Source organism: Eupeodes corollae, chromosome 3 (assembly GCF_945859685.1).
Source record: "Eupeodes corollae chromosome 3, idEupCoro1.1, whole genome shotgun sequence".
NCBI classification, from domain to species: domain Eukaryota; kingdom Metazoa; phylum Arthropoda; class Insecta; order Diptera; family Syrphidae; genus Eupeodes; species Eupeodes corollae.
Window position 1 is genome coordinate 79,998,825 of NC_079149.1, and position 14,006 is coordinate 80,012,830.

Sequence of the window (14,006 nt, forward strand, 5' to 3'; positions counted from 1 at the left end):
TTTTCAATATTAATAAATTTTTCAATAATACCACTACATATGGCAAACTTATTAAACAATTGGCGCTAATGACGTAATGTACTTCATTATACATTGTTCTATGTTTGTGTTAAAACTATTTTTGTGTAACCTTTGTATGAAGACGAATTTTTTGAGAACCAATTCTTAACTACTTAGCCAGGGTAATTTACAATCCATTTATAATTCCAGACCACTAATAGCTCTAATTTGGTAATTATAATGCATGTCACGTTGTTTTTTTATACACATATAATTCAGGTTTTTCCTAAATTTTACGACTTTGACATTGTCACTTTTAGACTTATATTTACTTATGATACTTTTGGCACATTTCACTTAACAAAGTTTTCAAATAATATAAAATGATTGGGATGGTTTTCCAAATGATCAGAAACGCCCACTAAGCTAGCCAGCGGCGCGCGTTATATATAGGCGTGATTGGGATTGAGGATGAGGCTATGCTATGCTTTATGAATGTTTAGGGTCTTGCACAAGTAAAAAGTCATCTTTAAGGCCAATTATTAAAGCGCTGGCTTTCAAATTTTCTTTTAAAATTGTAAATATTTGTTTTTATCCATTGTTGTTTCTATAAAAACTAAATTTCCCACCCCATTGGACCCCATAGCTCCCCAGACCATAAAATTTCCGCCTCCATGTTTCACCGTTGATTGCAAATTCTTCACATCTAATGCTGTGTTTGGTTTCCTTCACACAAATCTGCGACCTACCGACCCAAAGACATTAAACTTGCTTTCGTCAAGGAATAACACATTTTTCCAAAAATCATCTGGTTTCGAAACGTATGCATTCGCATAGTTCAAGCGTTTTGAAACGTTTGTTTTTGAAATATAGGGTTTTTTTGTACCGTGCGACCACTATATCCCTTTGAATGCAGAAAGTTCCAAACAGTTTGACGGTTAAGCGATATTCCAATAATTTACTTAAAGGTCAGCAGTTATTTAAGGAGCACTAAACATGGGATCAGTCTTTACCATTCTTTAAATTTCCCGTTATATTGGAGCGTCTAGTATTTGTTTTCGACCTCTTCCTGGGCCACTTCAAGCTTTCATTTTTCAAATAATTTTTTAATACATATTGAACTGTAGACCGTGGTCTACCAATAGTTGGCAATACCTCAGCATAACTTTTTCCGTCGTAGTTTAAAAATCAGTTTTCTTACTGCAAGAGGTACTTTTTTATGAGAAGCCTTCATTTTCAAAATAAACTTCGCAAAATTAAAAAAAAAAAAAAAAAAAACAATTTTAAAGATCAATACACCACGCCATACTGAGCCTAAATCTCTCAATATTGTTACAATACACAATTTACATTTAAAAAGAACCGTTATTTTCATTTTGTTAGAGGAGAGAACAATGTACGAACATTTGGTTGATGTACGAGCAATTTTTGACATTCCTGGCAAAATTCTACAAACGGTAAAAAAAAACCATGAGGCAAAGCTCGAACATTTTGTTGCATTTCCTATTATACATTATAATTTTATCAAATAAAGTCAATAAGCTCAGGGGGGTCATTCCGTAAAACGATAATCGTTAGACGATAGTCTCACTTCACTTAAGACGATAATCGTCAAAGTGATATCGTCAAAACGATAGCATTTGCACGATAGCTAAGTAGGTATCGTCTGCTATTAATTGATAATTAAGCAAATTGAAGAAAAAAAGTTTCGGTGTAGTTTAGTTTTGTTACAAAATGAAAATAAAAACTCAAAAAATACAATAAATTCGGTAACAAAGAAAATTAATAGATGAATGGGACCTTCTATTTATTCTAACCCATATGTAAGCATTTTTCTTATATATTTAAACTTTGGGCCGGAGGAATATTGGTATATTCGACATGCAATGATTTTGGTATCGCTCTTGCACAAAGCACTAGTCCAAAGAAGTTTTGGAAACAACAAATATTTTTGAAGCCAAGTTATGTTCTCTGTGGATAAAATGGAGTCTTGCCTTCCTTCCCTTGGACAAAATTGGGATTATTACTGCAGCTGATTTACAAAAATATCAGACATTGAACAACATTTTTTATATTATAGTTTATTCTTCGGCGGCAAAAAATTAAAACACAAAAAGTGACAATAAACAGTTATATAATAAATAGTTGGTATGTTTATTAACAATACATATTTTGCAAATTTTCAAAATTTCCCATAGAGAAAAACCAAGTTTAATAACATTTTCAAGTTATTGAACAAGCTTATCTTTCGTTGAGTTCATTTTGACATTTTGAATATACCTACTCAAAGAAATTATACTGAAAACGATTGAACGAGACGATAGTGATAAAGTTACGTGAAGCAAATTATTGACGATATCGTTAATGATAATCATTTTGACGATTATCGTTTTGAAAATTACGGAATGACTACCCAGATTTGTGGTAGGAAGTTCATAGTGTAAGGGAAACCCATTTATGTATTTTCAATTGCTGTAGGTGCAATTTTTTGATGTAGTGTACCTTAAACCTAGTTCTAACTCAACAGAGGTGCCAAATTCTTTTATGAATAGAAGCCGTGTTTAACCTTAATGTTAAATTAAGACTTCTTTTCAAACAGGCTCGAGTTTCATAAATGACTATGAATATGCCCCAATTTGTTTAACGATGAAGTTTTAGTTTTAAAATACGTGCGTTTTGTTCGCATTTCATATGTAGTAAAGTGAGAAATTCCCAACAAAACGATCCGCAGTGGCCGGATTTTTGTATTTAAAAATTGGTACAACTGAAAGAAGATCTGTCAAAATAATAATAAAAAACTTCAAAAAGTTGGTTTGTTCGTAGACTACTACATTAACATGTGGTGTTGAAGCGAACTTGAAGCTCTTTATATACCCGAATCGAGTTGAGATTTATCTATTCTAAACTAAGATAAATCTTTTTTTGGAAACATAGCAAAACATAAATATCTTTCATATTGTTTTTTCTTGCAAAATAAGCCCAGTTAGTCCATTTTCACTAACAAAACTTAATAATACCAACAGTAATAGATTCGTTTTTTCCGCAATGGAAAACACACATGATTCCAAATGCAGAACTACTCAACGAACACAGCTATCGAGATAAAAAATCAATATCAATCGTACCAACATTTGAGAACGAAGCTCCTATAAATATCAAAAACCTATCCATAGTGAGATTCTACTCTAACTTTTATCGGTGTTATTCTCACTATGGATATTGTTTTTGTTATTCGTGTAAAATCCTACTTTACTATGGATAGATTTCCCAACAAAACTCGGGTAATGTTTGTATTAATACAAAATAAAAATTAAACTGACGTTTATATTTCGGTTTGATATGCTGACGAAATTTCCAAATATAAAGTGAGACAAACCTCTTTTCTATATTAAACAAATCCTTGTTTTTGAAACTTTTACAAAAGTTGTAAAGTTGTACATTTTTGTCGTACTCTACAAATATGGATTTCGGAGTGACCTATTTTTTGAATTTGAAATCTTTTCTTTTGTAACAATATTTTAAATTTCAAAGCCAATTTTACTATTATTATTTATATTAATTTATTTATTTAAACAATTTATTTTGGTTTTTAAGCAAACTTTTTTTTATTTAATTACAACTCTATGCTATATCAACTAAGTAATTAGTTTACTCATTTCTTGACTTAAGATATGTTCCTTCAGGTCTCATTGTACGAAACAAGACTTTTTCATCCGATACTTGATACTAGCTTAAACGGCTTTTTAATAGACTTGTACAGAAATATGTTATCTATAATAAAGATCTACACTCAGACCTGCAATAATTAAAATTGCAGTTCAAAATATTTTATGCAATTAGAACTAGTATAGTTATTTGTTATAGCTGAACACCTGCAGATACATTAATTATACCCTTAAGAATGTAATATTACTCATATTAAGAACATATTTCTTACTTTAGGTGACAAAATTATAAACAATTTTATAAATTAATATTATTATATTATAATTAAGTGATCCTAAACCTTATATTAGTTGGTTACTTGTGTGACTTTAAGATTAAATATGTTTAGCCCAAGCACGACCTTTGAATTTGAACGAATAATAAAAGTTAGAAAATATACTGAACTGATAAGTCCAACAGTCGAAATGATTTTTAACTAGAATTTAAAAATGAAAAAAAAATGCAATCAATATGAAGTCTTCAAAATGAACAATAATAACTAATTGTTTTATGTTCATTCTTTTTGGTTTGTTTAGTTCTCATGTTGATTATAAATTAAATAAATAAAAGAAACTTATAGAACGAAACTTGTTACTCAAAGCTAACCGTTAGTTCCGACCATGCGGAACCACCAACAAAATATTACACATCAAGATCTTAAACCAGACGGAAGTACTTCCGTATAGCTAACAGAAAACTCTCGTTTATTATTTTCGCCTTGAAATTATTATAAGTTCAAGTGTTTTACTTTCCAATATTTGAGTTTGTCTGTAGACGTACTGTCTTACAATTGACATGCAACTTCACTTTAAGACTCAGATATATCTCTACGTGCATATGGTTTATAGAAATAGTTACTTCGGTAAAGAACAAAGCGAGAAAAGCTTATTGCTAATATTAAAAACGAATCAATACTATGCAACATTAAAAATTATTTCTTAGTTGGCAAAACCGCACGAAATCAACGGCCTTTAAAAAAACATTATAGATACATTATGTGCTTTGCCACCAATAAAAAATTAGTAATAATTAAAGTCTACTTCCATTTATAGCCTTCAGTGTATTTATTATGTTACCAAGCCCTGAGAAGTGTGCACCAATTTTACAAAAACAACATATACGAGTACGCGAAACATTCAATCCGATCCAAAGTAGATTACGAAAGACATACTCGCAATTATAATTTAATTGCAGTCTGATTTTACTTGGTTGGTATTTTAAAAACGTCATTATATCTTTTTGTGACGGACATGTCTATTTAACACTACCCTTCACTTTAAAATAGATAGTATTTCATCATTATTTGATCTTGGCGATCTAATTGATCATCATGATTTATGTGACAGATATTGTATCTATAATGTTTTAAAAATGTGTCTTTGAATAAGGATTTGGCTTTGAAAAAGAAAAAACACTTCCTCACTGGATATTACTATGTATATTCACCCATTGAAAGGTGTTTTAGGGATTTTTTATATATAAATATATGCATTAATTATAAAAGCATTGTAACAAGTGATTCTAATATTTGTTTTGGGTTCAAGAGCAATATTCCAAAAATTGATATTTTATAAATTTGGCATTCCTTAATTACTCACAATTACTAATATTTCGCTGCCTTAAGATCGCAGCCCTACCGTGGGAATCTTTAAGGCTCAACTATAATAGACTTAACCGAGCTTAAGCCAGCTTAAGAGAACGAACCAATACCACAGATAATAAATTTATATTATATTTATTATCTGTGCCAATACGCAGCCTTTTATGTCACTAACCATAGTAGACGTTGTGCCCAATTTCGTTCAATTTCGCTAACTTTCGCGCATTTAAGCAAGAGCAATTGAAATGCCTCGAGCTTAAGCAAATGTCAAATTGGAAACGCATTTCCTTTTCTTGAGTCCATTATGGTTACTTTTCATTTTGACTATAATAGACTAAACGGAGCTTAAGCCAGCTTGGGAACGAACCAATACCCAGCCTTATATGTCACTAACTATAATAGACGTTCTTCTCAGTTTCGTTAAAGTTCGCTAACTTTCGCGCAATTACGCAAGAGCCATTTAAATGGCTCGATTTTAAATGTTTCCCGGAAATTACGCCAGAATTTTTTTTGGGAAAAACGTCAGAAAATTCTTCATACAAAATTCTGGCTTTTTTTCCTAGGAAAAATTTTTTCCTAGGAAAAAATCCCAAATTTATCTGGCAAAATTTCGGAATTTCAGGCATTTTTTCCTAAAATTTTTCTGGTGTTTTTTCCATGAAGAAAAGGCAAAAAAAATATTTGGAAAAAAAGTAAGAAATAAAATTTCAGGCGTTTTTTCCTTTTCATGTTTAGGAAAAAACGCCAGAAAACTGTATTTTGTATAAATTGTTGTAATAAATAAACAGTTCTACTACACATTCTTTGTCTCTATCATTTATTGTAAGAATTATTGTTTAGTTGCTTTCGCGAATTCATCATTGAGACTTGACGTTGTGAAAAAAACATGCAACGTTGTGTTGTTGCCGTGCAGACACATGAAAATATGTTCGGAGTGCAACTTAAAGTTGCAAGCTCAAGCAGTTACAGATTCAAACGAAAATAACAAATGTCCATGCTGCCGGGAAATCGTAGCAGACACTGCAAGTTTACATTTGGTAAAAATATTTTGTTCTTTTCTATTTTTTTAAATAAATTGTTACAAATAAAAAAAATTATTGAAAACTGTAGTAATTTTTTGCGTGGCAGCCACGCCGTAACCGCGCCTGCCAGCGCCGCGCCTGCGACCCCCCCCCCCCCCGCGGGTGCATGTCAGGGGCTGTTTTTCCCTGTTGTGGTAAAATGTCTACAATATTGACCAAGTAGCGGCTTTTAAAATGCAAAACATTTCCTGTTTTTTTTGTCCAAATTGATATTAGGAAATTAGGCCAGAATATATCAATTGGTTTTCTGGCCTAATTTCCATTTTGGTTTCTGTTTTTGTTTCCATTTCTGTCTGGCACAATTTCCAATGTTTCTGGCTTTTCCACAAAAAAATCTGCTTCTTTTTCCAATTTGAAGCAGAAAACATTTTCTGGCGTTTTTTCCAAAAAAAATTCTGGCGTAATTTCCGGGAGCCGTTTTAGCAAATGTCAAATTTGAAACGCATTTGCTTAAGTTACTTAAATGTTCGTTCGGTTTTGACATTAGATTACTTTCGGTTAAGTCTATTATAGTTGGGCCTTAACTTCTGATAACTTTTCGTTCGGTATTGACATTAGCTTACCTTCGGTTAAGTCTATTTAGTTGGACCTTTAATATACGTATACCCCATCTTGGATTCTAGTAACTATTCTGCTAATACTTACAAAATAATCTCAAATGAACTATTTTAGGCACTAATTTTATTATTTTAGCCTACTTGCCTAGCTCGTTCTATGGTATGGAAATTTATAGCAGAATAAAATAGCTCACCGAATAGACCTAATAACAGAAAATTATTGTATTATAAACTAGAAAATAACAAAGTAACTTGGAAAATCAGTAAATTTAAACAAAATTAAAACAAATTTATTTGTAAATTATAGGTCCGTTCCCTTACTTTCTGCACAAAAATTCGTAGAAAGATGTACGAGTATTTTAAAGAGCGGGGCTACAAAAAAGTTTCCCACAATTTAACTGTCAAAAAATATAAATTTTGAAACACCATCGTTCCATTTCGTGTAAATGGATATCAAGACAATATGAACTTTAAGCAACATAATGCTTAATTATCACATTGAAAATTGCAAACTTCTTGCTGTTCTTTGGAAAAATAATTTTAAATTTAAAAAGTGACATCAAAAGCTAGCGATTTATTTAATTTATTTGAAGTTCTATCAAATTTGACACTTTTCACAAATCAGCCCAAAGAAATTTCTTGGACTAAGATTCATAGGTTGGGAAAATATTTTACTTTCTCGTGAGCGCTCTTTTTTACGAAAAACTACGAAATGTTTGAGTACGTGAACAGAATTTAGTTAAATTTCGTAATTTTACGTAAAATTAGACTGTTTTAGGAAGGTACTCAAAAAGACCTTATAGTTTTTCAATTGAATTAATCATTACTATGGAGATAAACTAAACGAATTCATTTGTTATGAAACAAAATAATATATTTATAAAAAGAACATTTAATTTGAAGAATCGGCTACAGAATCTGATGCGTAGATTTTGATTCAAATCTAATGTCAAATGTTTACACTGGTAAAAATTTCAAGAAAATCTCTGCTTCATCGAGTATTGTAATAGTCATGAATGTTAATTGTTGCAATTCAGTCTTATTAATAGTATCCACAAGTTGATACAAAAAATTTAGAGATTTTAATTTTTCGAAATATACAAAACATTATCTTCTTGTATTCGTTTAGAAATTCAAAGTAACAACAATTCAAAGGAGAATTTACACCTTTCCATATTTTGGTGGAAGTGTAATTGGGTGAAAATCGCCAAATCCATGAGAGTACTATAGATTTTATATACAAAGTTAATACATACTGGGCAGGTTTGGTGACATAAGGGACTTGAAAGTAAGGCGAGTTTCAAGCATCTGATCGGCAAGCTGCCAAAAAATTGCTTTCCAATTGAGACAACTTAATTGAAAACTTGCCTGGAAAGTTAGTCAAGAAAAATCTCCCTATCAAGTCAAGTCAACTTATGTCAGAATGACAATCGATCATGTTTTTTTAATTAATTGAAAGTTGTACTTTATTCCTCTTCGGTTTAATTATTTTTTCGCACAATTTCATTTCATATTTTGTTAAAAAGGGTTTCTCGTCAAGTTGGAAAAGAAATGAGTAATATTTCTTTACAATACGAACTTCAAATTGGGATGGAATTGTAGTTTGCCTGAGTAGTGTTTTGTAGACAATAATATTTTTGGTACTTTTTGTACGGTAAACTGAAGGTAGAAGTTAGGGAAGTAAAGTTCTGAGTTTGAATTTTATGACACTTAAAAAACTAAATAGTTGACTTGGTTAAAATGTACGTTCAGGGAATGCAGTCGACTGCAAATGAAGTCTCTTATGTTGTCTGAACCTGCTCACTTATAACCAGTTGCAGCGGATATTGGGTCTCAAAAAGGTTGATTAATCAAAGAACATCACTAAAAAATTAATAAATAAGTTCAACTCTATAGAATTTAAAACACACCTTAAACGTATACATAAGTGGAAAAGTTTTATTTAAAATGAAAAAAAAAAACAACTTTAAATGTATGACCATGGCGGTTGGTTCCGTTTTTATAGTCTTTGAACACGTCTATGAAATTTTCTAGAAACCACCATTCTAGTGGGTAGAGAGGTCTTAACGTCGGAATTGCCCAGTTAAAATTTGTGAGATTTTGGAGATTTCTCGTTTTTGCTGTCAAAACTCTGAGAATTTTTTTTTTATTTAGAAAGGAAGAAAAGAACTACAAAGCTAATTTCAACCCTAGATTTCATTTCATTTTCTTGCCCTGTGAATCTTACTGAGAACATTCTAAGGTTTTTGCGTAGGCAAGACACTTGATGCCGTTAACAATCAAGTTCATAAAAAAATACAACACAGGAATGTTTGGGAGTAGATGGACTAGGAGTAATAAAGAGAGTCATTGGGCGCATTCATTTAGTTAATGACAACTAGCTTTGTGAGTTCAAAATTGCACGACAAAGCTAGCCAATTTGGTACTGTCACATTAATGCCAATGTTATTAGTATGAGTACATAAATATATGTTTTTACATCATAAATCAGAAATTATGTATATGAGTTAGTTATATTTATATGTTTTTAAATGCTAGAAGATTTTTTTTTTCATTTTGAGTTTTTGTATCTTTACCGAGCAGCTGACTGCAAAACGTCAAAATCAGTGTCCACTTAGCTTGTAGTCCAAATTTGTTCACTGCAGAAAGGGAAAATTCAACTTGTTAACTTTCCATAGGAAGTTATTGTAATGGTTCCGATTTTTCAAATTGAAAATGTTGACATTTCTCGACGTTTCAAGGTCCCTAGAGTCGAAATAAAAGATTTTTAGAAAGATGTCTGTGCGTGCGTGTGAACGTACGTTTGTACGTCCCTACGTCCGTACATCCGTACGTTCGCGACGTTTTTTCGTCGTCCATAGCTTAAGAACCAGAAGAGATATCGATTTGAAATAAATTTTGTTATAAAGATAATAAGGCAGAAAGATGCAGAAAGAGCTCTCATGAAAATTTCGTGGGTGGTTTTTTTTTACCATAGCAGTTTAAAAAAATAGGTGCAAATTTTGGTTAACCCTTAATATCTTACAAACCAAAAATGTTAGACTTGAATTAAATTTTATATAATATATTTTAACTCGATACAAAACAAGTATGTTTTTTGAAAAATATCAAATCAACGAGTTTTGTTATAAATCAAAAAAAAGTTGTAACCTCGCAAATTTTACGAATACAAAATGATTTTATCTCGAAAGCAATTTTGTTCAACGAAAAAAACGTTTCCAACATCTAGTAAGATTTTGAGGAAAATCGAATCGAAAGTTTTCTTACAAAAAATAAAAACCTAAACAAGAAAATTGGTAAAAGTTGGTAAAAATTGATTTTTGACTAAAATATCTTTTTAAAACCTTGAGATATTGGCTTTAAACTACTTTTATCTTTTAAAAAATATTGTTGTCAATATTCAACAAAATTTTGAGAAAAATCAAATTGACAGTTTTTTAACAAAAAATAAAAACCCAAAAAAGAAAATTAATAAAAGTTGGTAAAAATTGATTTTTGACTAAAATATCTTTTTAAAACCTTTAGATATTGGCTTTAAACTACTTTTATCTTTTAAACAAAATTGTTGTCAATATTCAATAATATTTTGAGAAAAATCGAATTAATACAAAATTAATTACAAAAAATTAAAATAAAAAAAAAACATAATACTAAAACTAGGCACAAATTTACTTTTGGCTCAAAAAATAGCTTTTCAAAAATTATAAATATTGTCTTTAAACTTTTTTTTTTATTTCAAAGAAAATATTAGTTTTTTTATAAAAATTCAACAGTCCGTTTTTTCATAAAAAATTAAATCTACAAGAAAAAATGCGCAAATTTAGTAAAAATTGATGATCGGTTCTTGATATCTCTAAAATTAATTTCATTCATCTAATTTGTGAAAATTTAAGAAATGCTACTTAAATGGGTAAAAATTGGTTTTCGACTAAAAAATATCGTTAACAAAACAAGATTTTGGAATCAAACTATTTCATCATATTCAAAATATTGAATATAACAACTTTTCTAACCCAACACGAAAAGCTACAAACTTTTTTCGAACAAATCGACAGACGGGATGGGAAGTTATCAGTGTGGGTCGTATCCCAGCCTCTTTTTTTCCCGTTGCATTTAGCCAATTAGAATGACTGACACCCCCATTGTCTCTGAGCACTGATATTGTAGTGAAGCCAAATTTTGGGTTGATTGAATTTGGGTCTTATATAATTTATAGTTTTAAATATAATAAACGGAATATCAAAAAAATATATACAAACTTTGGATAGTAGTTTGAAAATTTGCCCACAGGGAGAAGGAAGAAATGCATTCATGTATTTAGTCTTTATTTAAGGAGTCCAAAGATTAAGACAGGACAACTGTTCAAACAAATTTTATAATTATTTTCTAACAAAGATTCTAATGAATCGAATAAAAATACCTATCTTACTTTGTAATTTTTGAAATTTTGAAAATTTATTTTGTTTATGGAAATGTTTTTTTTTTGAAAGCAAAATTCTTTATAATCACAAAAAGTCAACACTTAAAATACAAAATTTCAAGTTTATTGAACAGGTCATAATAAAAATTAAAATTTTAATATAAAAGTTACAAAATTTATTTGAATGGTTTATGATGATGTAGGTATGTATGTAGTTTCAGGTACATACATATGTATGTATGTACATATTCCTTATTAAAGTTTGAGTATCCGACTTCCCACGCTACATGACTGTTATTTAGGGGATCCCATCCATAACGAACCCAAAAACCCCCATATGAGTCATATTCCAAAATAAATTGCAAATCAAATTGCTGCCATCCGTTTGCGTGGTTTTCAAGAATTTTTCCATTGTTAATTTCTTTTTGAACTTTTCTGGGTCAGTTTTAACGAACGTTGTTATACAAATAACAATTCGGAACTTACCTTTTTGTTCTTCGTTTGAAGAATCTTCTTTTCCGCGGGATCCAAAACTTTCCACATTTGCGGAACTTCCCTTTCTGAAACCATTTTGTAAGAGCACTCCATTTTCACACACATGATTTTGCTCCATTTTTGAACGCCTTAATCAAGATTTAATAATTCAAATATTGTTTAGGTAGATATGTACACCGAGACGCGACACAGAAAAAGGCAAAATAAAGTTCACTTTAGTCGATTTTTTTCTTAAGTAAATAGATATTGTTGATAATTATAAAATATCTCGTATCCCAATTAAAAGACACTTCTTATAGACACTAAATACTTGAAAAATGTAACTATCAATATTGTCAGACGGTTGTTGATTTAAGATTAAGATCGTTAGAAGATTAAGTTAGTTCTTATGATTCCTAAAGCATCTACCAATAGAGACTGCATCGCTCGGAAATTGACTGGGTCTTTTTATAAAAACTGACTGTTTTATTTATAATAATAGCGAGGACTTCAGGAAACTGCACTTTTCACACCACAAATACTATATATCATATGTATGTGTGTACATTTATAATTTCATAGTATTAATTTTCATCAAGAATTAAATGAAGCAAAGCTAAGCCAAATTAATGTATACCTAGTAAAAGCTCAATTTGCGATTGCGATTTCGATTTTGATTTCAATTGGAGAAAAATGATTGAGAGAAGCAGTAAAGTAGATTAATATGTATATTGAAGGCTTTAAATCAAAGCCAGAGTTAATCAATTTTAATGGTAAGCTTTGTCTCGGTGGTTTTTGCAAGCTCCAACCCGACTTGCGGTATTTAGTGCCTACCAGCAATTTATTTGCTTTAGTGATTCATTTATTTCTTGAGAAAAAAGCACGTGTAGTTTCGATTTAAAACAAAAAACAAGTTTTTTATGATTCAAGTGCATACAGTTTATCATTGCAAGGTTCAATATCACATACACCTGAAGACCTCACCAGGGACGTAGTTGGAGCTCCCGGGCCCGACCAATTTAGGGCCCTATTTTCGAATTATGTTACTTCACGTTCGCAAATGTTGAATTGAGGAATTTAAACAACTAACATTTTTGTTGCATTGTATTTCGCAAGAATATTTATTCTAAGAACTGAAATTCGGCCTTATTTCACTTTAATAAAATGAAATAACGCCGAATTTTAGCATTCGGCCTTAATTCACAATAGGAAAGTGAAATAATGCCGATTCTGCGTTATTTTACTTTTAGTGCTATGCAACATGCTTATTACATCACAGTCTTAAATCTAAGTATTTTGAGATTTTGCTAGCATTTTTACTAGAAAAAATCCAAAAATATTGAGATTTAGATTTCTTCAGGTGTCAATGACACTTTCTATACTTTGAAATATATAAAAGAAAAACAATGTTTTAGGAAGCCTTGGCCTTTACCAAAACTTTGGTTTTCAAAAACTATATTTCATCCAAAAAAAATAATACATAATTCATTTTTCTTGCAAAATAAAATTGAACTAACAAAACATTTTCTCCTCACATTTAAGATAAATTTGTTATTCTGGTAAGACCAAGATCAGTTAAGAGAAGTAACGTGAAGTGAAAGTTTAAGTATTGGTTGAAATTAAAAAGTATAGAACCAATACTTAATTATGTACATCTACAATATCAAGGCTAAAAATTAAATATTTCAGTTTCATTCAAAAAATTAAACTGAAATATTTAACCAGTAACTTTGATGTTGTAGATGTACATACATAGGCATCATGTGTATACCTTTTAATACTATCAATATTGAAACTTTCAATTTATATGACTTCTCTTTGCTGAGCTTGGTCTTGCAAGAGTAAAAAAATATTGCTTGAATCCAGTGAATTGTGAAGATTTTTTTCTAATTGCTTGGCAAAAATGAAACCAGCATGTGGTATATTTTGCAGCAGATGCATCAATTCATTTTAATGAATTCCTTAAGCCTTTTTCAAAATCTGTTACAAAAGCACTGGGACTCAATTTAAAAAAAATTAGCTTCTATGTATTGAAATGCATGGTAATACATATTTTCACATTTATTACTCATCAATATATAGGTGAAAGGAAATGTCTGTGGAGTAAAAGTTATTAAGCATACCTCTGTGTATTATAAATTTTGTAAAACTAAAAATAGCCATTTCAT

The 14,006-nt window shown here is 30.3% G+C and overlaps 1 protein-coding gene across 2 annotated transcripts in view; it reads right to left on the reverse strand.

Moving 5' to 3' along the window:
• The window catches only part of LOC129949204 (GTP cyclohydrolase 1), a 36,837-nt gene extending 24,544 nt beyond the window's left edge, over positions 1 to 12,293 (reverse strand). The window contains exon 1 of one of the 2 annotated variants that reach the window (XM_056060498.1): positions 11,851 to 12,293. In XM_056060498.1, coding sequence (XP_055916473.1) covers positions 11,851 to 11,977 — 127 coding nt within the window. In that variant the 5' untranslated portion in view covers positions 11,978 to 12,293. The remainder of the gene's footprint in view (positions 1 to 11,850) is intronic. The other variant, XM_056060500.1, reaches the window with a different exon arrangement.
• Positions 12,294 to 14,006: the final 1,713 nt, after the last annotated feature.